Consider the following 26287-nt stretch of genomic DNA (forward strand, 5'->3'; position numbering starts at 1 on the left):
GTCAAACAGAAGCTCTCTGATTGGTTGCTGACCTTGGTCACCTGTCCACTCTCACCTGTTTGTGTTTGCTCTCTCTTTGCTGTCTCCATCCTCTCTCTCCTTTCTCTCCCTCTCTGTCTTTGTACCGTCACTCAGGTCCAATGGAAATAATGACATTTACAAACCAATCAAAGACAAACTGATCCATGTCAGGTTATAACAATATTCAAAGTGAATACAGGCTGCTGCTGGACACAGACAGGTAACATCATTTTGACTTGCTGTCACCTGGATCTGGACTCATAAACACTGAAGCCCTGAACAGGAATACAACTCATTTTCTGCCAACTAGCGACACACCAGCAGATAATGGCTCAGAAAGCTAAAATGAGCCAATCATTTCTGTGTTTAGTTCCCCTGAAATCAGATCTGATATCAGCAGCTCTGAAATCATTCATCCTTATTGTCCAGTGATGAGATTTCTGCTCCGTTTGGTAACAGTCAGCAGGTTTTTCCTGCATGTGGACGTGAACAGTCGTACCTGACAGCACGTAGCAAACAGAGATCATCTTTCCAGCTGGAACGCTTCACTGAGCTGAACTCATTCAAAATGTTCTGGAGTCAAAACAGGAATCAGTCCAAATGTGTTTCTTCACTCTGACTCTGGATCAGATCTCAGTGACAGACTGTGGACATTATGGAAGCCTAAATGTGACACCATCTTCCTCCTTCATCTGCAGATTAAAGCCAAACAAAGATTCTCATTAAAAGTCTACAGGTCTGAGATAGACTCAATTGTTGTGTCATGTCAAACACAGTAAGAGGAGCTGAAGCACAGATGTGAAGAGCAGATTCATCAGATTATGACCTCACTCTGTTTTGTCTTCATATACATTCAGTCTGTGTTTATAATGCAGATTTTCTGCTTTTATAAAAACACATTTTATATTTTCTATCATCACAGACTGATAAACTGTGGACTCTCAGAGTCTCACTGTGAAGTTCTGGCCTTAGCTCTGAAGTCCAACCCCTCCCATCTGACAGAGCTGGACATGAGTCTGAACAAGCTTCAGAATTCAGCAGTGAAGCTTCTGTGTGCTGGACTGGAGAGTCCAAACTGTCAACTGGAGACTCTGAGGTGAGTTCACTGACTGCGGCTGTTGTAGTTTTTCTATATTTCAGGTCTTTGATTGATGTTTGAAACTTTCTTTAGTTCCTAAATGTTTAGGATGTGTCTGAAGACAAATGTGAAGAAGTTTGAGTGCTTTCAGAAATGTTGTCTTTCCAAACGACTGAACAACAGTTTTTCCTTTTGGCTCCAAACAGAAGTGACAGACTTGAGCAGGGTTCATTTAAAGCAGACCTTCCCGAAGTGTGGGGCCCGCCCCCTAGGGGGGGCGCAGAGCCATTGTAGGGGGGGCGTGGCATGAAAAGGGGAAAAAAAAAAACCAAAACGCTTGGACACTGCTAGCACGGGGCGCCCACACAAACGCAAAGAAGGAGATGAAGCATCGCTGAATATGTTTCCAAATCAACTTCATTCTAAGCCAAAGACTAGAAAATATGGTGAAGCAAATCTTCCCTTTGGCTTCACCTGCACAAGTGCCGAGGTAGGTCTACCCTGCAAAATTGGTTTTCCCTTCGTAGGAAGCACCGCTGGGCTCACCTCAGGCTGATCCTGCAAGGATTTGTTCCCCCCTGGGCTCTCCAAATCACAGACAAACAGTATCCCACATTCTTGATTTTTTGTTCACAAACACTTGTTGCAATAACTAACTACTCCTGACATTTTGGAGATGTTTGCTCTTTATACAGTAAAGTTACAGCGGGATACAAATAATATTAGGCTGATCCTGCCATGATTTGTTCCCCCTGTCTAAATCACGGACAAACAGTATCCCACAGCTGTTTATGTTTTTAAACCCATTTTGAACAGAGAGGCATTTTTTTTGAAAAATGTATTGATAGCAATGTTGAATATTATTACACAGGAAAAAAACAACTATATGTAAAAGAATTAAACCGTGAGGCCTCTGCCTTTCTAAATAGAAGGACAGTAACTGCTTGTGTGTATGTAAGCGTGTAAAACCTGAAGATAGAGACAAAATACTGTTTATCTGCCATTCTGCAATTCCTCTCATATAAGCAATAACGTGGTGCACAGCTGACGTGAAAAAAGGCACATACCTTTGCGTGACGAACTCTGTATTTCTTGTCCACACGTAAACGCAAAAAATTAGTTTTAAAAAATCTCTGTTTTCTGTGATTCTAAACGCCGTTTACATGTGGACGAAACATCTGCGTTTTCAAAAATACCCGTGTAGGTGCGGACGTAGCGTAAAAGAGTTAGTAGTTTATTTTATTACTACCTGCAGATTACTTGTATTTGCTTAATTGTTTAAATGTTTGAGGTGTGAAATAAACGGCAATTGAGCAAAATATGTGTGTGTGTGGTTGGAGGATGTGTTAGTGTGTGCGTGCGTGTGTGTGTGCGCGCGCGTGATGGGGGGGGCGCGAACATTTTTCTGTAAAACAAAGGGGGGCCCAGCGAAAAAAGTTTGGGAACCACTGATTTAAAGGCTGACAGAAGTGGAGTGGTGACGGGGAGATGTTTACCAGGACAGTGTTTCAGCCTCCACAGGTTCATGTTGTGCTCCATCAGTCACTGAAGATGAAGTCAGTGCTGATGAGGCTGTAGAGTGTGTGAGGGATGTGAATGAGGATGATGAAGATCTGATGATAGCAGATATAAACAGGCTGCAGAGACTTTGAGCCATACAGGGCACACAGTGTGTGTACAGAACAGCTGAAATCATTATTGAGGCCTCACTGGAATATGGAAGCATCACAGTACAGCTTCAGTGAAGCATTAAAGTCTCTGATATGAGATGAGAAATGAAGCAGCCAGAGCTTTTTCATGAGTGGAAATCCACTGTGACTGTAAGCTGCTGCTACAGCCTCCAGATTAGCCAGCAGCTCATCCTGCTCAACATTTTCTCACCAACGTTAATGGAAGTGTGATGTTTTCAGCTGGAGTGATGGTCAGGGTGGCCTCCCTCTCCTCTTCTTCTCCTCTTCCTCTTTCATTTGTAAAGCCACTTCTTCTGCTTTCATTCATTTGGAAGTCCTGTAGCTGAGTTTGGGAGAGACTAACAGCCTCGGCAGCAGAGGGGAGAAAGGCTGTAACACCACCACTTTACTCTGTTCTACCTGTCACATCATTTTATCGGGAAACAAATATGCTCATGTTTTTACTATGTTTGTCTTGAAGATGTAAGAAGATCACATGGTGCTTTTTATTATTGTGTTGGTTTGTTTCCTGTCTCTTGGATGGAGCACAGCTGTGTGTGGCCCCTGGGACTGTGGTCACAGTGTGTGCTGGATAATCCGGCCCAGGATGAGGCCAAACTGACATGGGATGAAATGTCTGTCACATAATTGAGCTTAGTGTAGTTTCATTTCTGCACAATTTAAAAACTACCAAAACTTTGTTCTGTCTTTTCTATGTTATACTGTAGACTTTCTTTGATACTGTGTCCAAAACGAGCAGCTTTTTCTTTGAAGGGGAGGCGTCTCTGTTTCCTCTTCAGGTTGGATGATGGAAGCAAATTAGTGTGTGATGTTCTTTCAGTGTTGCACTTTGTAGACGGTCCCTGAGCACTGGTCTCACAGCACAGCTGCACATAGAGACCAGTGTTGTTAGTCCAGGTCAGACGATGACTTGTTGGAATGAAAATGAGCTTGTAGTTTGTCTGCTTTAATAATGTGATTGGAAAAAAGTGTTGGACTTCAAATATGTCCATTTCTTTCACACTTCACCTTTAAAAGTGAAGCCTTGTGGTTCCTGGAAGGAAAAACTGAATTTTTCAAGTCTTTGTCCTGTTTTTATGATAAATGTACGACTTTAATGTGAAACGTTCAGAGTTTTTTCTCTTATTGTGTTTGTTTGAAGCTGCTTCCTGTTGGCTTCAGCTGTTTGGAGTTTCCATTTTCTAAACTTCTACATTCTGAACCTTCTTCAGCTCTGAACAGATGATGAAACACTGAATAATTTCAAGCTCACACTTTGTCTAATAAACTTACATCTTTCATTCTTTATACAGATTGGAGAGCTGTGGTTTGTCAAAGATTCGCTGTGATTATCTGGCAGCAGCACTGAAGTCCAACCCCTCCCATCTGAGAGAGCTGGACCTGAGCTTCAACAACAAGCTGCAGGATTCAGGAGTGAAGCATCTGTGTGGTTTCCTGGAGAGTCCAGGATGTGGACTTGAAACTCTGGGGTCAGTCAGCATGTTTTAGTTGTGCTGAGATGAATATGATGTGAAAGTTGTGCTGACACTAAACTGCAGACATCAGGCTGATATTATACTGATCCACACTGAGGATCTTTATGGTAAAGTCTGTTTTCTTCTTCTCTGGTTTAGTCCATTGACTGCAGCAGAACAATGTTCACATTTCAAACAGAGATACTCAACGTATGGTCTGCGGCCCACACGCGGCCTGCCCATCTTTCCTGATTTAGAGAGAGAGGACCCTGATTAACTCTGTAGTGTTCTTCCTCACAGTTCTAAGTATCAGACACAACAATGAATAATCCACAGCTGACTGTCTTCAGCAGGTCAAAGGTCACGGCACACAGCAGACAGTGGGAAATATTATAATTCTGATCATTTATCAGCACATATCCATATGTATAAAAAGAAAGCTGACACTGTGAGACTTGATCAGAGTTGTGATCATCACAGCAGAGGCCATAGGCTGTATCCCAATTCAGGGTCTGCAGCCTTAAAGTACGGAGCCTTAACGGTCCACAAGGGCCGCGTACTCAAAGACCGCTAAGGCCGAAAGTGCAAGGCTTGTGAAATGGGACGGTCTAGCCTCCGTCGCGCTGCCCAGGTTGCCTAGCAACCATGATTCTAACAGCTGGAAACGTTTCATACAGCTTTGTTTGACAGAAATGAAGGAGAAAATCTTTTGTTCATTTATTTGTTTGTTTCTACATGAGCTTTGATCATTCTCTGTAAGATTAAGGTCAGCTATTAAACGGCGTATATTCTAAAGTAAAAGCTTTAAAACCAAGTTAGTACAAACGTGATTAATGTCACATAAGTTTGCCGACATGGGGCCAAAAGTAATGTTTTAATGTTCTTCGTTATTAAACATTTGCACATAAATAAGTGACATAATATTCAGTACTTAGTTTACTAAGTTACTCTTCGGGCCCTCATCCGCCGTTGTTTTTATTATAAATTATCCACACCCACCACCGCGCTATGCATTCTGGGATATGTTGGGCCACGAAGTCTACACCGCCACATCCTTAAAATTCAGGGAAATGAAGGAGGCATTTGAAGGCCGCATTTTGAGCAGCCTTTGAATTGGGACAGACTTTGTCGCGTCGCTGTGACGTAATCGGCCTTAAAATGCGGCCTTTAAGGCTGCAGACACTGAATTGGGATACAGCCACAGCCAGCTGCACATAGAGACCAGTGTTGTTAGTCCAGGTCAGAAGATGACTTGTTGGAATGAAAATGAGCTTGTAGTTTGTCTGCTTTAATAATGTGATTGGAAAAAGGTGTTGGACTTCAAATATGTCCATTTCTTTCACACTTCTCCTTTAAAAGTGAAGCCTTGTGGTTCCTGCAAGGAAAAACACGAATTTTTCCAAGTCTTTGTCCTGTTTTTATGATAAATGTACGACTTTAATGTGAAACATTCAGAGTTTTTTCTCTTGTTGTGTTTGTTTGAAGCTGCTTCCTGTTGGCTTCAGCTGTTTGGAGTTTCCATTTTCTAAACTTCTACATTCTGAACCTTCTTCAGCTCTGAACAGATGATGAAACACTGAATGATTTCAAGCTCACACTTTGTCTAATAAACTTACATCTTTCATTCTTTATACAGATTGATGAACTGTGATTTGTCAGAGATCAGCTGTGATTATCTGGCAGCAGCACTGAAGTCCAACCCCTCCCATCTGAGACAGCTGGAGCTGAGTACGTACTACGGGTCTTTGACCAACAACAACAAGCTGCAGGATTCAGGGGTGAAGCATCTGTGTGGTTTCCTGGAGAGTCCAGGATGTGGACTTGAAACTCTGAGGTCAGTCAGCATGTTTTAGTTGTGCTGAGATGAATATGATGTGAAAGTTGTGCTGACACTAAACTGTAGACATCGCGCTGATATTATACTGATCCACACTGAGGATCTTTATGGTAAAGTCTGTTTTCTTCTTCTCTGGTTTAGTCCATTGACTGCAGCAGAACAATGTTCACATTTCAAACAGTGATACTCAGCGTATGGCCCGCGGCCCACACGCGGCCTGCCCACTTTTCCTGATTCAGTGAGAGGGGACCCTGATTAACTGTGTAGTGTTCTTCCTCACAGTTCTAAGTATCAGACACAACAATGAATGATCCACAACCGACTGTCTTCAGCAGGTCAAAGGTCACGGCACACAGCAGACAGTGGGAAATATTATAATTCTGATCATTTATCAGCACATATCCATGTGTATAAAAACAAAGCTGACACTGTGAGACTTGATCAGAGGTGTGATCATCACAGCAGAGGCCTTTGTGTCAAAGTCACTGAGGATCAAACAGAAACACATGAAGCAGATTTTCCTGTTCTGGCTTTTTATAGCAGATAACCTTCAAAATATTCTGCAGTCGATCAAAAACTGAAGCAAACCATGAATCAACATGTGAACATGACCTGATGCTGCTGAAGTGAAGCAAAGTTACAGAGGTTTGATTACAGACACAGCTGAGAGTTTGTAATCTGTCATCATTTTAAAAGGTTTAAATTTCTTCAATATTGAACAGCAGAAATGAGGCTTTGTTTTCGGAGGCCGACAGCAGTGAACACAACAGCAGACTGGTGCGTAATAAGCAGTGAATAATGCAGAAAACATATTTTTGAAGGTAAACTGTTCTTGAAGTACACTGAGAGAGAGAGAGCTGTGCAGGAAGTAAACGTCAAAGTCAGGGAGAATTCATGACGATGTTCATCAAACGTAAAGCTTAGTTTGGATCTTCTTTTGCTGCTGGTTCAGTCAGTTTTGGTTGGAGACAGATGAAACCTGCAGCTTCAGGATCTGTGAGCTGTCCACTTTCAGCCCCGACGGCGTGTCCGTGTACGTGCCGTCGAGTGAACGATCCACGCTGTGTTTCCATCTTTGTGTGTTTAGCTGCTCTCATTTACTGTTTTATCTGTTTGGTTGTTGTTGAAATACTTTTGGGAGCTTTAACCTGAGATTCTGGCAAAATACATTTATATTAAAAATCGATTCAGGATTGAATGAATCAACATCGCTTTATTCAAATTAAAACCATTTAAATAGTAAAATCCATTTTTTTACACCCGCCTCTAATGCTGGGTAATGTCAGCTGGTCCATGTGCAGCTGGCTGTGAGGCTCAGGGAGTGTCTACAAAGTGCAACACTGAAAGAACATCATCCATAAATATTGAGTAATAACTGGACTCTCATACAGCGAGACTCAAATGCCTTTAAACATCAGCTTATCCTGCTGATCCAAGTCCAACACTGAGTTTGTAAAAACATGTTTGTCAATCATTTTGTTTGGTTTCTGAGGAAAATGATTCAATAACCTGCTGCTAATACACAACATTTCATCATATTTCCTCATAACCCTCTTTTGTCTGACCATTTGAATCCCATTTGAATTTGCAATAAAGGATCCACAGAGTTTGGTGACAATAATGACAGTAGAAGTTTGTGTGAAAGTGCTGGAAGCAAATTAGTGTGTGATGTTTTTTCAGTGTTGCACGTTGTAGACGGTCCCTCAGCACTGGTCTCACAGCCAGCTGCACATAGAGACCAGTGTTGTTAGTCCAGGTCAGAAGATGACTTGTTGGAATGAAAATGAGCTTGTAGTTTGTCTGCTTTAATAATGTGACTGGAAAAAGGTGTTGGACTTCAAATATGTCCATTTCTTTCACACTTCACCTTTAAAAGTGAAGCCTTGTGGTTCCTGGAAGGAAAAACACGACTTTTTCAAGTCTTTTTCCTGTTTTTATGATAAATGTACGACTTTAATGTGAAACGTTCAGAGTTTTTTCTCTTGTTGTGTTTGTTTGAAGCTGCTTCCTGTTGGCTTCAGCTGTTTGGAGTTTCCATTTTCTAAACTTCTACATTCTGAACCTTCTTCAGCTCTGAACAGATGATGAAACACTGAATGATTTCAAGCTCACACTTTGTCTAATAAACTTACATCTTTCATTCTTTATACAGATTGAGGAGCTGTGGTTTGTCAAAGATCAGCTGTGATTATCTGGCAGCAGCACTGAAGTCCAACCCCTCCCATCTGAGACAGCTGGACCTGAGTAATGACTCCTGGTCATCGACTAAGAACAAGCTGCAGGATTCAGGAGTGAAGCATCTGTGTGGTTTCCTGGAGAGTCCAGGATGTGGACTTGAAACTCTGAGGTCAGTCAGCATGTTTTAGTTGTGCTGAGATGAATATGATGTGAAAGTTGTGCTGACACTAAACTGCAGACATCAGGCTGATATTATACTGATCCACACTGAGGATCTTCATGGTAAAGTCTGTTTTCTTCTTCTCTGGTTTAGTCTATTGACTGCAGCAGAAAAATGTTCACATTTCAATCCTTCAAATCAGCACATTTTTCTTTATTCTTTATCAACTCTGTTAGTTTCTCTCAGTTTTCTGTGGAATGAAGCTAACAGCAGGCTAATAAGATGCTGACCAATCGGTTTCTATTAAAGGTTGTAATTTGTAGATGAAAAAGTGCTTTGGCTCAGCAGGGATCAGCTTACAGGTAGAATACAGCTGCTGGATGGGATTAGCATGTCATAGCTATCTACCAAACTGCTAACTGGGGGATTTCAGGCGATCTATGAATCATTTTTGCTAACTTTTTATTCAGCTTAGGCTCACAGGGCTGCAACCTGTGCCCTAGCTGTCATAGGGCAAGAGGCGTGGTCCACCTGCACAGGTGAGCAGTCCATCACAGGGCCAACGGAGAGAGACAGAGAAGCACTCTCTCACATCCACACCTACAGCAAATTTAGAAGCACCAATGAACCTAAGCAGCATTTCATTGGACTGTGGGAGAACATCCAACCTCCACAGAAAGGCCAACAAGCTTCAACCTACAACCTTCTTGCTTTAAGGCACTAGTGCTAACCACTTTTCCCCATTTCAGCCCAAATCCTGCATCTTCCTGTTTCTGACTCCAGGCCAGCTCCACTAACACTTTCTCATCAGACACTGCCACCTAGTGGAGGAAGTCTTAGTTCCATTTGAAGCTTCAGATGACAGTTAGTTCCTTTACAAAGAGGTGGAGGTGGTGGGGCCACAGCACCATCATCACTGAGTGCTAGGGATGGTTATCGTTTAGGTTTTATCTGATAACTGCCAACCCCGTACTTTTGAAACGGTGCCGGTGCTTAAAGAATGAAGAACACAAACTTTGTCCAAAAACCTCTCATGTTTAGCTTTTTTCCACTTTTTCTTTGGTCATTTTAGCCTTTTTGGCCAGGGTGAAGGGAGTATCTGCCATCAAACAAGAAGACAGCTGCATGTAACTACGACGGTGTTTGCTGCTGCTGCCATCATCATCCATCATCATTTCTGCTACACTGGCAGGGCTAGGGGCCAGGACTCTCCTCTTTGGGTTTTTGGGGGATGTTGCTAACTCCGGGTCTGATAACAGACACCGCACCCGCAGTAGATGCGCTCGGTCTTGCAGCAAGCTATCAAATACGGTGCATTTCTCGACTTTTAAAAAAACGCTATGCGTCGCCAGGTGTTTCATCAGATTCAAGGTGTTACCTCCTTTGCACAGTATCACCTTAAAGCACTTGTTGCAGGCTGCTGAGTTTGCATCTTTTGCTGTGAAGTACAGCCAGACTTTGACCGCTTCGCCTTGGGCATTTTTAATCTGTAGCTCTGCTCTAAAAGAACATACGTACCTGGGCCCGCCTACTATCCTTGGAAAGGTAAAATGATTGGCTAGAATCTAAAGTAAACACTCTGCTTTGTTTCATTTTCTGTCTGCAAAAGCATGCAGTTTCCTGTCAGTACTTTTGGCTCAGACTCTACTCAGAGCTGACTCTCTCTTATTAAAATACATAAAACAATATAATCAGCAAATAAGCACTAAGGATATATATTTAAATCCCAACATTACTACCGTTTATGTCAGAACTGGTGCCATAATGGCACCGCATACCGGTACCCATACCTACTGAGTGCCATAGGACACTTAACCTTTTTTTCCATCTCCAGAGATGCACCGGACTCAGTAGTTATTTTCACAAAAACTTTATTCATCTTCATTTAAGCATGCATCTTCTAGAAGGGAATACTTGCCTTTGTCTGTGAAACACAGTTTTATAGGAGCGACCCTATCATAAAACCCCCCATGGTGTGCTGAAAACTCTGAGTGTCTGTGTGTATGCACGAGTACGTGAGTGCCTGTGAGTGCACGTGAGTGAGTGTGCGTGTGGATGTGTGAGTGTAACAGTTTAAGCACTTTGTGTGTCTCTGCGTACGTGACTTTCTGGGGGTCATAAAAGTAACCTCACCCAAGCTACACCAAATTCCTTGAGACCACATACAAAACAGAGTTAAGATATTACAAATATTGAGACCACCACTCTGCATCCACTGGGTCGTTGGCCTCTTGTTGTCTTACATTTACAGATCAGGTGGAGAGTCTCCTACAAACCTACTTCTAAGTTATAACAATTAGGAGTTTTTATTAAAGGTACAAGCATCAGCATCAACAACCCCCATCTGTAGCTTCCTGACTCCTTTTATTTATGACACCAGTCCCCCAGTGTCCTTTCTCTCTAAACAATTAAACACACTCTCAGGCCAACGCTAAACCAAACTGAAACACAGACCAATCCTTCCTTATTACCATGATCTAAACAAATTTAACACATTACATTCTAATAATTATTTTCTTGTACTCACAGTGAGAACATCAGCCTTTAAAAAGTCCCAGTGGGTGCAGTCAAAGCAGTCCCTCAGTCCCAGTATAGAGTCTTTGGTCCAGACTGGAACAACTGTGTGCCCAGTTTGAGCTCTCTTCAATCCTGTGACCTGACAGACCCAGAGGGGCCATCACATCACATTTAGAAGCTGCCCTAATGGAGCCACAACACATGTCCAATACATAGTCTGTCTTGTTGGACCAACTGGAAGAAATGATTCAAGGACTTAGTCACAGAACAGAGATTCAAATCTCCAAAATCCAACTGGCTGCATCAGGACATATAGTCTGAAACTCTGCACAGTTTCCTGTTTGAAGCTGCTTCCTGTTGGCTTCAGCTGTTTGGAGTTTCCATTTTCTAAACTTCTACATTCTGAACCTTCTTCAGCTCTGAACAGATGATGAAACACTGAATGATTTCAAGCTCACACTTTGTCTAATAAACTTACATCTTTCATTCTTTATACAGATTGAGGAGCTGTGGTTTGTCAGAGATCAGCTGTGATTATCTGGCAGCAGCACTGAAGTCCAACCCCTCCCATCTGAGAGAGCTGGAGCTGTCGAGAAACAACCTGAAGGATCCAGATGTGAAGCAGCTGTCTGATCTTCAGCAGAGTCCAGACTACAGACTGAAGATTCTGTGGTCAGTAGAGTGATGGAGTGAGTGGGTGGTGCTGTCAGCAGTATTGTACTAAACACAGTCAGTATGAAGCAAAGATCCAGTGTTTCCTGTAAAGCTGCAGCTTCTCAGTGAAGCTGTGAGAGGAGAATGGTGACAGGCTTCAGGATTGGACACAAACACTTCCTGTTTCTGACCTTTATGGTCACCATAGTAACGGCTGACACGCTCTGATCAAACACTGTCAACAGCCAATCAGCTCTCTGAACAAATCAGCATGCAGACCAATGACTGCATTCATTTCAAGTTTAAAGCAGTGAAGAACACAGTCTGTAGGTGAGGAAGAATTTAGTGAGAGCAGATGTTTGGATGGAATTCCTCCAGTTAACAGCTGGAACCGTCCATCTGGATTGTTGGGCTTGTTGTTGGGGGTCCTACAGAGCTCAGAGTGGACACACCAAGGTTCTTCTAATGAATGAAAGTCCAAACTCAAACTAGGAGGGAAAAACATTTTCATCAACTTCAATAAAAATCCAAAGATTAGAAAAAGTGAAGCAACAATGAGTCCTAGTACAGTCCCAGCACTGAAGTCCCTGCTGCTCTTTATACTGGATGTGCTGCATCACTGACAGCTGATGAAGAGTCTCTGGAAACACTCGTTTATCTCCTCTGCTCTTCCTCCTTCTCTCTGCAGGTTGAGGCCATGATGGTAAACAGGACGGTGTGTGTGCTGAGAGAGGAGGAGCTGTGTCCTGATGATCCAGGGAGGTTGAAGCAGCAGCAGCTTGTGTGTAGAGACGCTCTGACTGGGCCATGTTACTGGGAGGTGGAGAGGAGAGCTTCATCCAGCAGTGACTGACAGAGGAATGAGAAGAAGTGCAGATGACTGTCAGTGCTGCAGAGTGAACTGCTCTGAGAACAGCTCCACTGTCAGACACAATGTAGAGTCCAGCATCATCCCTGTGTGTCCCTCTGGATCTGACAGAGGATCATCAGTGTATCTGGACTGCTCTGCTGCTGCTCTGTCCTTCTACAGTCTCTGCACAGTCTCTGTCTGACTCTGGCTTCAGACCCTCCCGGATCAAACTCACCTGGAAAGACTTTCAAACATCACTCAATAGATTTGAATACAGAATATATTTGATATATACTGTAGATGTACTGTAGAGTTGCAGTTTGTCACTTGTAAATACAGTCTGTGAGCAGCTATGAGCTGAAAGATCTTTCTAGAAACACGAAATGTTTTCACTCTTCTAATGCTTTTATACATAATAACAGGACACGTTTGATCTGAGCGCTGCTGTGGTTGCTGTGCTGCACGTCTTCATTTAAATAACAGAGACATCTAGTGGTTCAGAGGGAGAACTGCAGGAGGTAGAGCTGTGTTTTAGCATAGAAAACTTTTTTATTTTTATCTTTTAGGCTCATATACAAATATGACAAGTATCAGTGTAAGATACAAAAGGTCAAATCAGTTAGCAGAGGGAACAGTGTACGTAAATTAATAATAATAATCAATTAAAGAAATGTTTTAATATTGAATTATCCATTTATTTCATTTAAAATGTTTCATTATTTGTTTATATACAATTCTAATTAGTTAATTACATATTTAATCAATTATTGGTTTGTTTTCTATTTTAATTATTTTACTGACACATTTAATGAATTATTTAATGATGTATTTATTTAATTCACGTTGCTACTCCTGGCCCTACATCGGTGTTCATAAATACATTTTATTTGTCAGCTTCACCCATCAAAGTCAGGGGGCGAGGTTAATGCTGATCAATTCAAAACCATTGCTTTGGTCTGGTGGGCGTTCTTTTAGTGGGCTTTTCTGTCACGGCCTGCGTGGCAGACTACGATGAGGGGAAGGAGGACCCAAATGCTGGACTCTTTGATGAGGTCAGTGCATTTATTTACAATGATACAAAATAATCCAAACAACAATAAATCCCCAGTGCGTTCCCGACTCTGACATGTCCTCTTGCCAGTGTTGGTGATCTTTGTCTCCGCTCCTCAGTGTCTGAGCACCCCGTGCTCGCTGACCTCTCGTCTCCACACTCCTCCTGGGGAATAACAAAGAGGCAGCCGTCAGCAACACCACAATGTGGCAGACTAACCTTAACTACCTCGCCAAGAGACTAACGTGAAGTTACGCAATGATCCAGCATCGGAGAGAGCTCCACCACACTCCTAAGTAGCTCCTCTGACGAGGCTTGATCAGCTGCAGGTGTGAGTAATTCTCCGCAGGTGTGGCCAGGCTCCTGGCTGACACACCCACACACACACCTAGATACACAAACATTGAAACAGGAGACAGCAGCAACAAAAACACACATGTCCATAACTTCTTACAGGCCCTGGGTCACCCAGAACCCGGTCCCATGACAATTTCTCAAAACTAAGTAGGCCTACACACCAGGGTTTGGACATGTGTGGACCCAAACTATACTTAAACTTTACCCTTTTTTGTGTGTCACCAAATACACTTTAATATCTTCTAGACAAGAACGTAGTGGCATAATCTTTAACCTCCTAAGACCCGAACTCCTCCGTGGCATTCATTTTTAATTTCTCTTTGATATTTGGGCTTATTGGGACCTGATGAATGTAAAAACAAAGAATTACCAGATTTTTTTTTACCAAATTTTTGTTTCTGAGGAAAATGATAGCCACATATGAGGATATTTATCTAAACTTTCGATAGCACAGTGGCAGTATAACATCCTCGTAAGTGGATATCAGGCCCTTGTAGAGCAAAATTGAGTATTTTGGTCTAAACAACCCAAAATGTGATGTCCACATTTGTGGACGCCAGGTCCTAGGAGGTTAAATATCTGCTCACTTTGTCAAAATGAACCTAATCATCTCTGATGAATTCAGTGATGTCAGCCAGCTCACCTTGCAAGTGGTCGAGCTTATACCGCCGACAACGCAGCAAACAACTTGTAAACCCCCTGCTGACTATCACCTCTTGAGTTATTTATTTATGTTTGTTTCAACTGTTCCTGCAAAAAGTAAGCACGTGTTACTGATAAAAAGTCCAATAGAAGCAAAGTCTAAACTTTGAAAACAAAAAACAAAAACCTGTCTGATTAAGATCTGATCTTTTTTTTTTGGGGGGGGGGGGTTTCAATAAGCAGTGTGACCCGTGTATATGCATCAGAGGTGGGTTTTGATTATCAATTTATCGATTAAAATGGATTCTCGCTTGGACTACGTGACATCGATTCATTAAAATACTGAATGGACTTTTTAATATAAATTTATTTTGGCTGAAACACCAGAATCTCAGGTTAAACCTCCCAAAATTTCAGCAACCACCAAACAGCTAAAACATTCAATGAGAGCAGGAACACGGATTCTGCACAAAGATGTAAACACAAAGCGAGGAGCCGCCGACGCATCAGAATCAGTGAGATGTGACTTTCTCACCTGACTGCACGGACGCGAGCTGAAAGCCGACAGCTCGCTGAAAGCCGACAGCTCGCTGATTCTGATGTTTCGGCGGGTCCGCGCTTTGTGTTTACGCCCTTTTTGCGCTGATTCTGAAGCTGCAGGTTTGATCTCTCTCCAAACAATATTGAGTAAACCAGTAGCAAAAGAAGATCCAAACTACGCTTCACATAAACATCGTCATGAATTCCCTCTGATTGTTTTGCTGCCACCACGATAAAATCCCACTTCATGCACAGCTCTCTCTCTCTCTATCTCTCTCTCTCTCTGTGTACTTCAAGAACAGTTTCCCGTCTAAAAATCTGTTTTCTGCATTATTCGCTTGCTTGTTATGCACAAGTCTACCGTTCTTACAGCCTGTCGGCCGCTGTTTTTTTTTTCTTTTACTTACTTCCGAAAAGAAAACCTCATTTCTGCCGTTCAATACTGAACAAATGTAAACTTTTTAAAATGATGCAAAATTGCAAAATACTCAGCTGTGTCGGTAATAAAACCTCTGTAACTTTGCTCTGCTTCACGTCAGCAGCATCAGGTAATGTTCATATGTTCATTAATGGTTTTCTTTTGTTTTTGATCTACTGGAGAATATTTTTATAAAATCCCAGGCCAGGAAAACCTTCATGTTTTTCTGTTTTATCCTCAGCTACTTTGACACAAGGGCATCTGCAGTGATGCTCACACCTTTGATAAAGTCTCACAAGTGTCAGATTTCTTTTTATAGATATAAAAAATATAGAAATGTACTGATGCATGACCTGAATTATAATATTTCTGACTGTCTGAGGCAAAATTTCCCCGATTCAAATTGAATCAAATTGAATGGAATCGAATCGATTGTAGAAATGAGTGACGATACCAGCCCTAATATGCATGTTTTAATAAAATAGATAATGTTGGTGTTTCAGTCATGTAGTAACTGTTAGCTTTAACTGTACAAGGCTTGTTAGACATAATGAAACACGTCGTACAGATTTCTGGATGTTAGACTATAATTTTTATTATGATTATTAATCTTGAGTCTAAAAAGTCAGTCAAGTATATCCAGGATATCTTTCTGTTAACTGCATTCACTGACCCTAACACTGGGACCAGGATAAGTGGTCGCATCAAGCTGGTTAACAGCTGACAATCTTATGATTTAATTAATTTAATTAAGTTATTTAATTTTTCTAATTTTTCCTCTACATTTCTCCTGAAATGAAGGGATTGTGTTAAACATGCTTTAGTTCCTAACATTTCTCTGCAATCTCTTTGTTCAACCCCCTGAATTAAAGCTGAAAGTCTGCACTTCAAACACATCTGAGTTGTTTCATTTAAAATTGATTTTAGTGTATGTACAGAACCAAAATTAGAAATTAAGTTCTCTCTGTCCAGATATTTATGGATCTAACTGTATAATCTATACAGCACTTAAAAAATGCTGTAAAGAAAGAAGTCTGTGAAAATGTGGCGCTTCCAGGTCAATTTAAACTGAAGTGATATAATCTTCTCCCCACAGTTTGAGTTTGTATTGTCTCAGCTGCAGACACACTATGAATTAAATGTGGAGGTGCCAACCACTATTAATATTATTAGTTATAAAGGACACCTTCCTGCCTTTAGTCTTATTCATGATGATTATTAGTTGTCTTCTATTGCCCACAAGTCTGTATGATGTGTTTCATAGTTTCTAACAAGCCTTTTAAACTTAAGTTACTGCATTGCTGAAACACCAACATCTGCTTATTGAACAAAACAAAAACAACCAAAAGACCACACATCTGATTTTAGTTTTATTTTAATAGACTTCCAAAAATTATACCAGATAACTGGCCTCAGAATATAACTGAATAAACATTTTTAAAAACGATAACCTAATCCTGTCTGGAAAGGCTGAGCTCTTTAGTATCCACCAACAGCATCGTCATGCTGAGTCAGACGTTTCTGCTCCTGGTGGAAATACTCTTCCTCTTTCCACATTGTACCAAATGTTTTTAAATGTTAGTTTCAATTTAAAATTAAAGATTAAAAAAGTGTAACACATATAAAAACATCAGATATTAAGACAAGCGAATGGTTCAGTTCCACATGTGCTCCGCTGACACATTAAACTTCAGTAAAATTATGCAGTTATGAAACAACTTTAATCTAAAACAAACTGATTTGCTCAGGAGCAAAAACAGTGAAGTAAGTGACTGTAAGTGAGTAAGGTGTGCTGGTGACTGGATATCAGATTTCCAGTCATTTGACCAGATAAGTGGCAGAACTATATTACTGAGGTACAAGTTTACTTATTTAATTGATGTCTGTCAATAAATCTATTTAATTTAAATGCAAATAGCCCAAATCCTTATTAAAGCATCAGGTAAACCCAGATCGGTCACTTTGAGGGTAAACACAAGCTCCAGCAACTGTGCGCAGAAGAAACTTAACAAACCTAAAGTCCTTTAATTTTCTCAAAAATCAACTTTGCGCCTTATAATCTGTAATATCTGTAATATAATCTATAATCAAATCCTTATCAAAGCAACAGGTTCATCAGTGCATTTGCAATAACAATGTGTACGGAAGTGGAGGAATCAAGAAGAATGAGCTGAGTAAAGTTTAACTTATGCGACATTTTTGTTTCGCTTAATGCGCCTTATAATCCAGTGAGCCTTATGGTCTGTAAAATATGGTGCATTTGCAAATTGTGTGCACAATATTATAACTAAATTATTTTATATTGACAAACAGCGGCCCACATTAAACTGTGACTGTCACCAGGTAATGTGGGCGTGTTTCCTGAATAAGCAGCAGGTGGTAAACAGCTGACAGGTGAACAGGATGCATGCAGGTAAACTCAAGGGCCCTTCGAGCTGATCGGTGGTGTCGTGAGGAGAATTTCAGCTCATTATTCATGTTACAGAAACACAGAGGTACGAGACCAGTCAGAAGACTTTCTGATTATTTGTTTTTAATTAAAATAATTCCATTGTTGTCTAGTGATGGTGTGGTAAAGCTCTGTGAATGTGTCTTTGTCTTTGTTGCTTCACCCAAAGGCAGATCACACAAAGCCTCGTTTAACTGCTTATTATGAAGAACTGAAATCTGCTGGTCATTTAATGTTCAGCAGCACTGCTGTGAGAATACCTGTAGGATACATACCAGTGGATATGTAAGCACATGCACAGCTGCAGGGCTAGAAGGGCCAAAATGAATTAAATAAATAGATTCTTAAATAATTAAATAAATGTGTCAGTAAGTGATTAATTAAATATATTTAAAAATCATTAAATGTGTAATTAATTTATTGGAAATTACATGGAATTAAATCAGTAATGTATATATTTAATTTATTAAGTATTTTGAACTTAATTCATTAATGACATTTAATAAATTATTTAATGATGACTAATTGATTAATTATTGATGATTAATTAACCCTCCACATGATGTAACCTCATCTATAGAGATATAGAACTATAGAGATGATACTTTAACTAGATCATGTTTTTTCAAAGGTTCAAACCAGAAAGTTTAACATTATTATTTTTCTCATTATTGTCTCTTCAGATTTAGTGTCTGTAAACTCTCAGAGGGAAGCTGTGAAACTCAGTCTTCACTACTCAGCTCCCAGCCCTCTAGTTTGAGACAGCTTGACCTGAGTAACAATGACCTGAAGGACTCTGGAGTTAAAGTTTTGTCTTCTGGACTGAAAAGTCCATATTGTGAACTGGAAACACTCAGGTCAGCACTCTTGAAATGTTCAATAGATGAGGTTTAGAGGTTTACAATCAAAGGTTTAGATTGACTAATGGCTATTTTAAACTCGTTTCAGTCATGTCATTTCTTAATGATTTTTGGCTGCAATTTCCTGTTAGCATTGAGCTATTTTGCTATTCCCTGAGAGTATTTGTCATGTCTGCAGGGTGGCAGGCTGCCTGATCACAGAGGAAGGTTGCAAGTCTCTGGTCTCAGCTTTTAGCTCCAGTTCTTTCCATCTGAAAGAGCTGGACCTGAGCTACAATAACCCAGGAGAAGCAGCAGTGAAGATGCTTGAGCAGCTACGACTGGACACTCTGAGGTATGTAGATGGCCGTTACAGCCACAAACAGTGTCTGATAGATGAGGAAACTGGCTCTGTCTGATTACTTAATGCTGGAAACCAGTGTTATTTGAACAATCACACATATAGGAACAGTTTTCGCATTTCTGGTCAAACATAAACAGTAGATGTCTTTATGGGGTCTCATAGGACAAAATCTCTGTCAACAACAACGGTGCAGCCTGTTCAAACCGATCTCTGGAAAGGAACTGACATTTTCACTCTCTTTATTTATTTTAAGTTTTCTCTGTGCACAGAGACCATGTCCAGGACATGTTTAGCCTGGCCCAGCATACACTAGAATTAGGGGGGAGTTGTTTCCCCAGCTTAGAAAAACATATTAGTAAAAGTAAATGGATTACTAGGTCACTCAACTTAACTGGCCGCCTACTAAAATGGGCTATTTTGCACTGCTAGTTTGCTGCTTCTCAGCGTTTACTACTGAAACTTGTTTGTGTTAAAATATCAAATTGATCTTCTGGACTTTGTGATAATAGTTAGTAGAAAGTAACAGAAAAATAGAATGCAGTCAAAGTGAATTAACTTTGGTCGATCAAACTTAAAATTCAAATTATAATAAGAAATAATCATTCCAACAGAAAGAAGAGATCAAGAAACAAAGGGATGGAGCTGGTGGAGGAAACCGGGTCACTGGTTGGGTGTTTTTGACTGTAAAGTGGATGTAGCATTAACAACCACTGATCCTGTTACCCTGCAGCCTGCACTGCAGGATATGTGTTGCAGCACTGAGAGCTCCAGAAAGAGCCTTCATGGTGGCCCTGCAGCCAACCAGCACTTCAGTCAAATGCTGTCAAAAGTGGTCCCAGAGACACTGTTAGCTGTAACCATCAATGACCAAGAATTGTGTCATTTAATTCAGGGTTTCCCTGTATTATTGTTTGATATAATTTCTGAATAAATAAATCAAGATGACGACCCTTTAAATGCACTTATGTTAGTATAAATATACAAAAATAAAATATAATTTCCCTGTTAGGAGAATAAGAAATAAATATATTCATCACATGCATCAAATCACAACCTCCTCCTGCAAGAGTGCAGCATTGTGATTGGTTGATGCTTTTTCCATCATTTACAGTGGGGCAAAAAAGTATTTAGTCAGCCACCGATTGTGCAAGTTCCCCCACTTAAAATGATGACAGAGGTCAGTAATTTGCACCAGAGGTACACTTCAACTGTGAGAGACAGAATGTGAAAAAAAAATCCATGAATTCACATGGTAGGATTTGTAAAGAATTTATTCGTAAATCAGGGTGGAAAATAAGTATTTGGTCACCTCAAACAAGGAAAATCCCTGGCTCTCACAGACCTGTAACGTCTTCTGTAAGAAGCTTTTCTGTCCCCCACTCGTTACGTGTATGAATGGCACCTGTTTGACCTCATCATCTGTATAAAAGACACATGTCCACAGCCTCAACCAGTCAGACTCCAAACTCCGCCATGGCCAAGACCAAAGAGCTTTCGAAGGACACCAGGAAAAGAATTGTAGACCTGCACCAGACTGGGAAGAGTGAATCTACAATAGGCAAGCAGCTTGGTGTGAAAAAATCAACTGTGGGAGCAATCATCAGAAAATGGAAGACATACAAGACCACTGATAATCTCCCTCGATCTGGGGCTCCACGCAAGATCTCATCCCGTGGGGTCAAAATGATCATGAGAACGGTGAGCAAAGATCCCAGAACCACACGGGGGGACCTGGTGAACGACCTGCAGAGAGCTGGGACCAAAGTAACAAAGGTCACCATCAGTAACACACTACAACGGCAGGGAATCAAATCCCGCAGTGCCAGACGTGTTCCGCTGCTGAAGCCAGTGCATGTCCAGGCCCGTCTGAAGTTTGCCAGAGAGCACATGGATGATACAGCAGAGGATTGGGAGAATGTCATGTGGTCAGATGAAACCAAAGTAGAACTTTTTGGTATAAACTCAACTCGTCGTGTTTGGAGGAAGAAGAATACTGAGTTGCATCCCAAGAACACCATACCTACTGTGAAGCATGGGGGTGGAAACATCATGCTATGGGGCTGTTTTTCTGCCAAGGGGACAGGACGACTGATCCGTGTTAAGGACAGAATGAATGGGGCCAAGTATCGTGAGATTTTGAGCCAAAACCTCCTTCCATCAGTGAGAACTTTGAAGATGAAACGAGGCTGGGTCTTCCAACATGACAATGATCCAAAACACACCGCCCGGGCAACAAAGGAGTGGCTCCGTAAGAAGCATTTGAAAGTCCTGGAGTGGCCTAGCCAGTCTCCAGACCTCAACCCCATAGAAAATCTGTGGCGGGAGTTGAAAGTCCGTGTTGCTCGGCGACAGCCCCAAAACATCACTGCTCTTGAGAAGATCTGCATGGAGGAATGGGCCAAAATACCAGCTACTGTGTGTGCAAACCTGGTAAAGACCTATAGTAAACGTTTGACCTCTGTTAGTGCCAACAAAGGTTATGTTACAAAGTATTGAGTTGTATTTTTGTTATTGACCAAATACTTATTTTCCACCCTGATTTACGAATAAATTCTTAACAAATCCTACCATGTGAATTCATGGATTTTTTTTCACATTCTGTCTCTCACAGTTGAAGTGTACCTCTGGTGCAAATTACTGACCTCTGTCATCATTTTAAGTGGGGGAACTTGCACAATCGGTGGCTGACTAAATACTTTTTTGCCCCACTGTATGTTTGTTTACCTTGAACAAATTTGCTCTACAGAGCATTTAATAATTAGAAGGATTATTAATAAGCATCTTTTTCTGCTGCTTTTGGTGGAGTGAAACAATAACTCCTATCTCCAGAGGTACACAGGTCCACTGGCACCTGGTCCTAACTTCACCCATGTCTGCACCCTCAGACATCCCACTGTGGAGGCATCCTCGCCTGGACCAGTGGCTGCCCTTGTGAGACAGACTTTATGGTCACAAACAGCCCTAATCTGAGAATGAAGGCTCCTTTACATAGAAAGCAGTATGTGGTGTGATGACCACTGCATTAGCTCCAAATATGTGATGCACTGGCTGCTGCACTCTACCTGTACTGAATCAGTTTTTGTACCCAGTCCCAGTCTTTACATTTAATATGCACCCACTCCCTGACAGCATGAATGTCACAGTGTGTTGAACCTTGACTGTGGCACATGTCAATGCTCCCTGGACATCGTGAAGTTTAAACATTTATGTGTCAAAATGTTGGACTGTTCCATTATCAGTGTGTAACAGTGTGTGTATGAGAGCCATATAATGTCCACGTGTGCATGCTGACTGTGCTGCTCTGACCCCCCTCCTCCTTTCAGGGTGGAGCCTGCTGGAGTCCGATGGTTGAGACCAGGTCTGAGGAAGTGTAAGTGTGTTTTTAATGGGATTCATGAAAGCAAAGCAGCACACATTCAACCATCTTCATCATTCTGATGTCAGGAGTCATCATCAAAGGGTCAATCAATGAACAGATGATGGATCAATAACTGCAGCTGGATTGTGTTTATTCTCTCCATCAGATTCCTGTCAACTCACAATCGACACAAACACAGTGAACACAAAGCTCCAACTGTCTGACAACAACAGGAAGGTGACACATGTGGAGGAGGTTCAGTCATATCCTGATCATCCAGACAGATTTGATGTTTGTGAACAGCTGCTGTGTAGAGATGGTCTGACTGGTCGCTGTTACTGGGAGGTCGAGTGGACGAGAAGGGCTTGGATATCAGTGAGTTACAGAGGAATGAAAAGGAAAGGAAGGAGTGATGTTTGGTGGAAATGATCAGTCCTGGAGTCTTTTCTGCTCTGATCATTATTCCTCTGTGTGGCACAATAACAGAGAAACACCCATCTCCTCCTCCTCCTCTGTCTCTAACAAAGTAGCAGTGTATGTGGACTGTCCTGCTGGCACTCTGTCCTTCTACAGAGTCTCCTCTGACTCTCTGATCCACCTCCACACCTTCCACACCACATTCACTGAACCTCTTTATGCTGGGTTTGGGTTCCAGGATCCATCGGATGATTTCATAATGGGTTTCAGCATAAATAAACTATTATTTTGCTCTTGGTCAGTGACTCTGTGTAGTTAGTGTTACCTGTTAGAGAAACAGTTCAGTCTGTACATGTCTGTGTCTTTCACTCTGAAAAACATGATGAGATTCATGGATTCAGTCAGCTGATGTTTTAAACTAAATGATTCACAAATTATTATTCAACACAAGTTTGGTGAGCAGCAGGGCTCATCCTGATTTTTATTTTTGTGAATTATAATGATGAAATAACTTTGTCATGTCTGTGGTGGCCTTTGGAGAATTAAACCATCCTTTAGAAACTAGATATAAATGTCATATTTTCCAACATTGATATTTTTCTGTGTTTGAGACGACAATGAAAAGATAAAGAACAGTCTGTAAATCATAAGTTATGAATTCAAATGATTATTAAAGCCACAAGAGAAGCTTCCTGTTATTTGTACCACTCACCTGGTCCAGCTTTGCAGCCAATCATAACTGACATCACTTTCTACTTTGATATTTCCATGGTGAATGGACTGATTCTTGTTTAACACGTTCATACTCTGATGGATGCATCGGAGAGGGTTAGTGTCTTGCTCAAGGATACTTTGTGCACCAGCTGGAGCAGTCAGGGATTGAACCACCAACCTTCTGATAATTAGTTGCCTTGCTCTATCTCCTGAGCTAAAGCCATCATCAAAGCTCTTTCTTAAATCCTCTCTGAGAGGAGCTCAAACACGAGGAAGAGACGAAAGTGAGGGAAGAGAGCGGACTCATTAGTAAAATGAAAAACAGCCAGCGTTGATGTTTAATACAAGTGAGGCAACAGAAATACTATATATGGCAGCTGTCACCATGGCAACATCAATGTCGGTTGCTGTGTATTGTACTGATCCTGATCTGTGAGCCTCATATCAGGATATGCTGTTGTTTGTATTTGTTTTCATTTTTACCATTTTTGTGTCTTTTTTAACAAACTACTTTTATCTTGCCATCGTTTGTCAGAGAGTCAAACTAAATTTGGTTCATCTTTCTACAATAAAAACATATCTTCATCGTAATTATTGTATGTGCAGAGTTGTAGTTACTCACAGTGACCACTGGAGGCATGTAATCCTGATAGTTTCCCTGGAACCGTCCAGTTCATCCACATTAATGAAGCTGTTGGTGATTAACGCTCATCTGTACAACTTTAACAACAATATTAAACATTTAATCGCTCTACAAACAGTTTGTCTGATGTATAAACTGTGTCTTAAAGCATCAAAGTAAATGTCACATTGAAAGCAGATTTCACTGTAATGTACTCTGTTTTAAATATTCCAAATATAATCTGGCTTGGTAATGATTTACTCATATATTGTCCACGCAGACTAAAGCAGTAGGAGATGAGATGGCAAAACAATTAGAAGAATCTTCACTCTTTAATGTCACAAATTCCTGTTCCTCTTTGTATGTAACATAACAACATACATGATACAGCTGCAGCAACTGAGGCGAGGAGAGAGGCAGCAACAAGAAAACTGGAAGAAAGGAGACCAACAACACCACCTGTGGAAATCTTTAACCAATCAAGCGTAATCATATCAGCATTTCATCAAAAGCACACATGCTCCGACCTGACAATGCAGAGGTGTGGCAAAATCATTGAAATCATTTATTAAACAAATGAGTGCATCAAAAATAAGAGTGGAGCTGCAATGAAAGAGAAGTGAACGTTCTTCAGTTAACACAAAGTTTTCCCTAACAGGTGACATTTAATTAAAGTGACTTTATTACCACACACACATTCAGAGGCAGTCTACAGGAGCAGAGCTGCCAGCTATTCAGCAAATGTCTCCCTGCAATCCTCACTGCAATACCTACATTTGAAAATGAAACCACCTCTACTGTTCACACATGAAAAGTCGTGTGAATAACCAGTTTTCCTCAGATCTCTGTTTTAGTAACTCTGAAGTATGAACTTTTGATTTTTGCATTCTGTTTGTACTGATAACTGTCAGCGGATTATTTTGATCCCAAAGAAATCTTTAACACACATGTAGTGATGGGACGTGTGCACTGAAACAATGGTTAGGAAACAGAAATTGCATGAGAATCTGCTCATGTTTAAGATTTCTTCTTTACAAACATTTTCTATGGCTGTTCCCAGTATGACCAGTGATACAAAGCATGGAAAATGGGGATTAGTTCATTCAGACAAATACACTTTTTAAAATGTAAAAATAAAGAAATGAATCAATAAAATAAAAAGTAAAAGAAATAAAAAATAAGGGTCTGAGGCGTCTGTCTCACTGTATCCATGGCAACAATTTACTTTCTGTTCCTTCATATCAGAACCACATCTTTGAAATCAAAAACATTTAAGATTCAAATTCAACCACAGATGTGTTCAATTAAATATTAAATGAAGCAGTGCAATGTTTTTATCACTATCCAAATTTGAACTCTAAGTAGAAGATTTAAAAAAGCAACACACACACACACACACACACACACACACACACCTACACACACACACACACACACACACACACACACACAGTATGCAGACATGATTTAGCTGATGATAATATAACGACTGCACATACCCGTGGGATGATTCATGTCCTTTTTCTTACTCTATGCAATGATGAACTTCTTGCTTCAGGACCTTCTTGATGAATTTGTTTTCTAATCCACAGTTTTCTACCTGATCTGTGTTTTTGAAGTAAAATGTGTTACTTCAAATGTAAAAGTTAAACACACAGAAAGCATCAACATGGACTTCAATCAATGTTTTGTGTTCATACAGGTCAGCTGTTGCACACAGAGCTCCTGGATTTACACTGTGCCCTGGTTCCTGTGTTTCTGTATGTAGTTTAGTCTAAAGTGGATCCTCCTCATGTACAGACTGAATTATCTGTTCAACAATCAGCATTTCTGATTCATGGATTTCATTTGTTTTTACTTGCTAGTTTTGACTGAGATTTCAACATATCTGTGGTGGCATCTGTTCAGTGTTATGGAAGTTTTACAGCACTAATCTCACTTCACTCTGTAACATAACAGTGAACAATATTACTATTAGAAAGATTATTAGAGAAGCCACAATCAGATGATCCCCTATGAGGTGTCCTTGGTTATAGTGTGAAGTCATCTGAGGGGAGAGAGAAGAAAGAAACACTT

General features: G+C 40.8%; 3 protein-coding genes across 6 annotated transcripts in view; all 3 read left to right on the plus strand.

Moving 5' to 3' along the window:
* LOC148105733 (protein NLRC3-like) overlaps positions 1-11621 on the plus strand; it is a 108812-nt gene extending 97191 nt beyond the window's left edge. The window contains exons 3-7 of one of the 4 annotated variants that reach the window (XM_087837806.1): positions 944-1117; positions 4083-4259; positions 5881-6078; positions 8234-8428; positions 11435-11621. In XM_087837806.1, the coding sequence (XP_087693932.1) occupies positions 944-1117; positions 4083-4259; positions 5881-6078; positions 8234-8428; positions 11435-11621 (931 nt within the window). Of the gene's footprint in view, positions 1-817; positions 1122-4082; positions 4279-5880; positions 6079-8233; positions 8448-11434 lie in introns of those variants that run through there. The other 3 variants (XM_087837805.1, XM_087837804.1, XM_087837807.1) reach the window with 3 other exon arrangements.
* The window catches only part of LOC148105734 (protein NLRC3-like), a 167328-nt gene that overhangs the window by 68482 nt on the left and 72559 nt on the right, over positions 1-26287 (plus strand). The gene's annotated exons all lie outside the window — the stretch shown is intronic.
* The window catches only part of LOC148105735 (protein NLRC3-like), a 29277-nt gene continuing 21446 nt past the window's right edge, over positions 18457-26287 (plus strand). Inside the window, exons 1-3 of the mRNA XM_087838379.1 lie at positions 18457-18461; positions 18581-18754; positions 18936-19091. Of these exons, the coding sequence (XP_087694505.1) occupies positions 18457-18461; positions 18581-18754; positions 18936-19091 (335 nt within the window). The remainder of the gene's footprint in view (positions 18462-18580; positions 18755-18935; positions 19092-26287) is intronic.

The sequence above is a fragment of the Neolamprologus brichardi genome, chromosome 3, assembly GCF_056152115.1.
Source record: "Neolamprologus brichardi isolate AB-2024 chromosome 3, ASM5615211v1, whole genome shotgun sequence".
Classification (NCBI taxonomy): Eukaryota; Metazoa; Chordata; class Actinopteri; order Cichliformes; family Cichlidae; genus Neolamprologus; species Neolamprologus brichardi.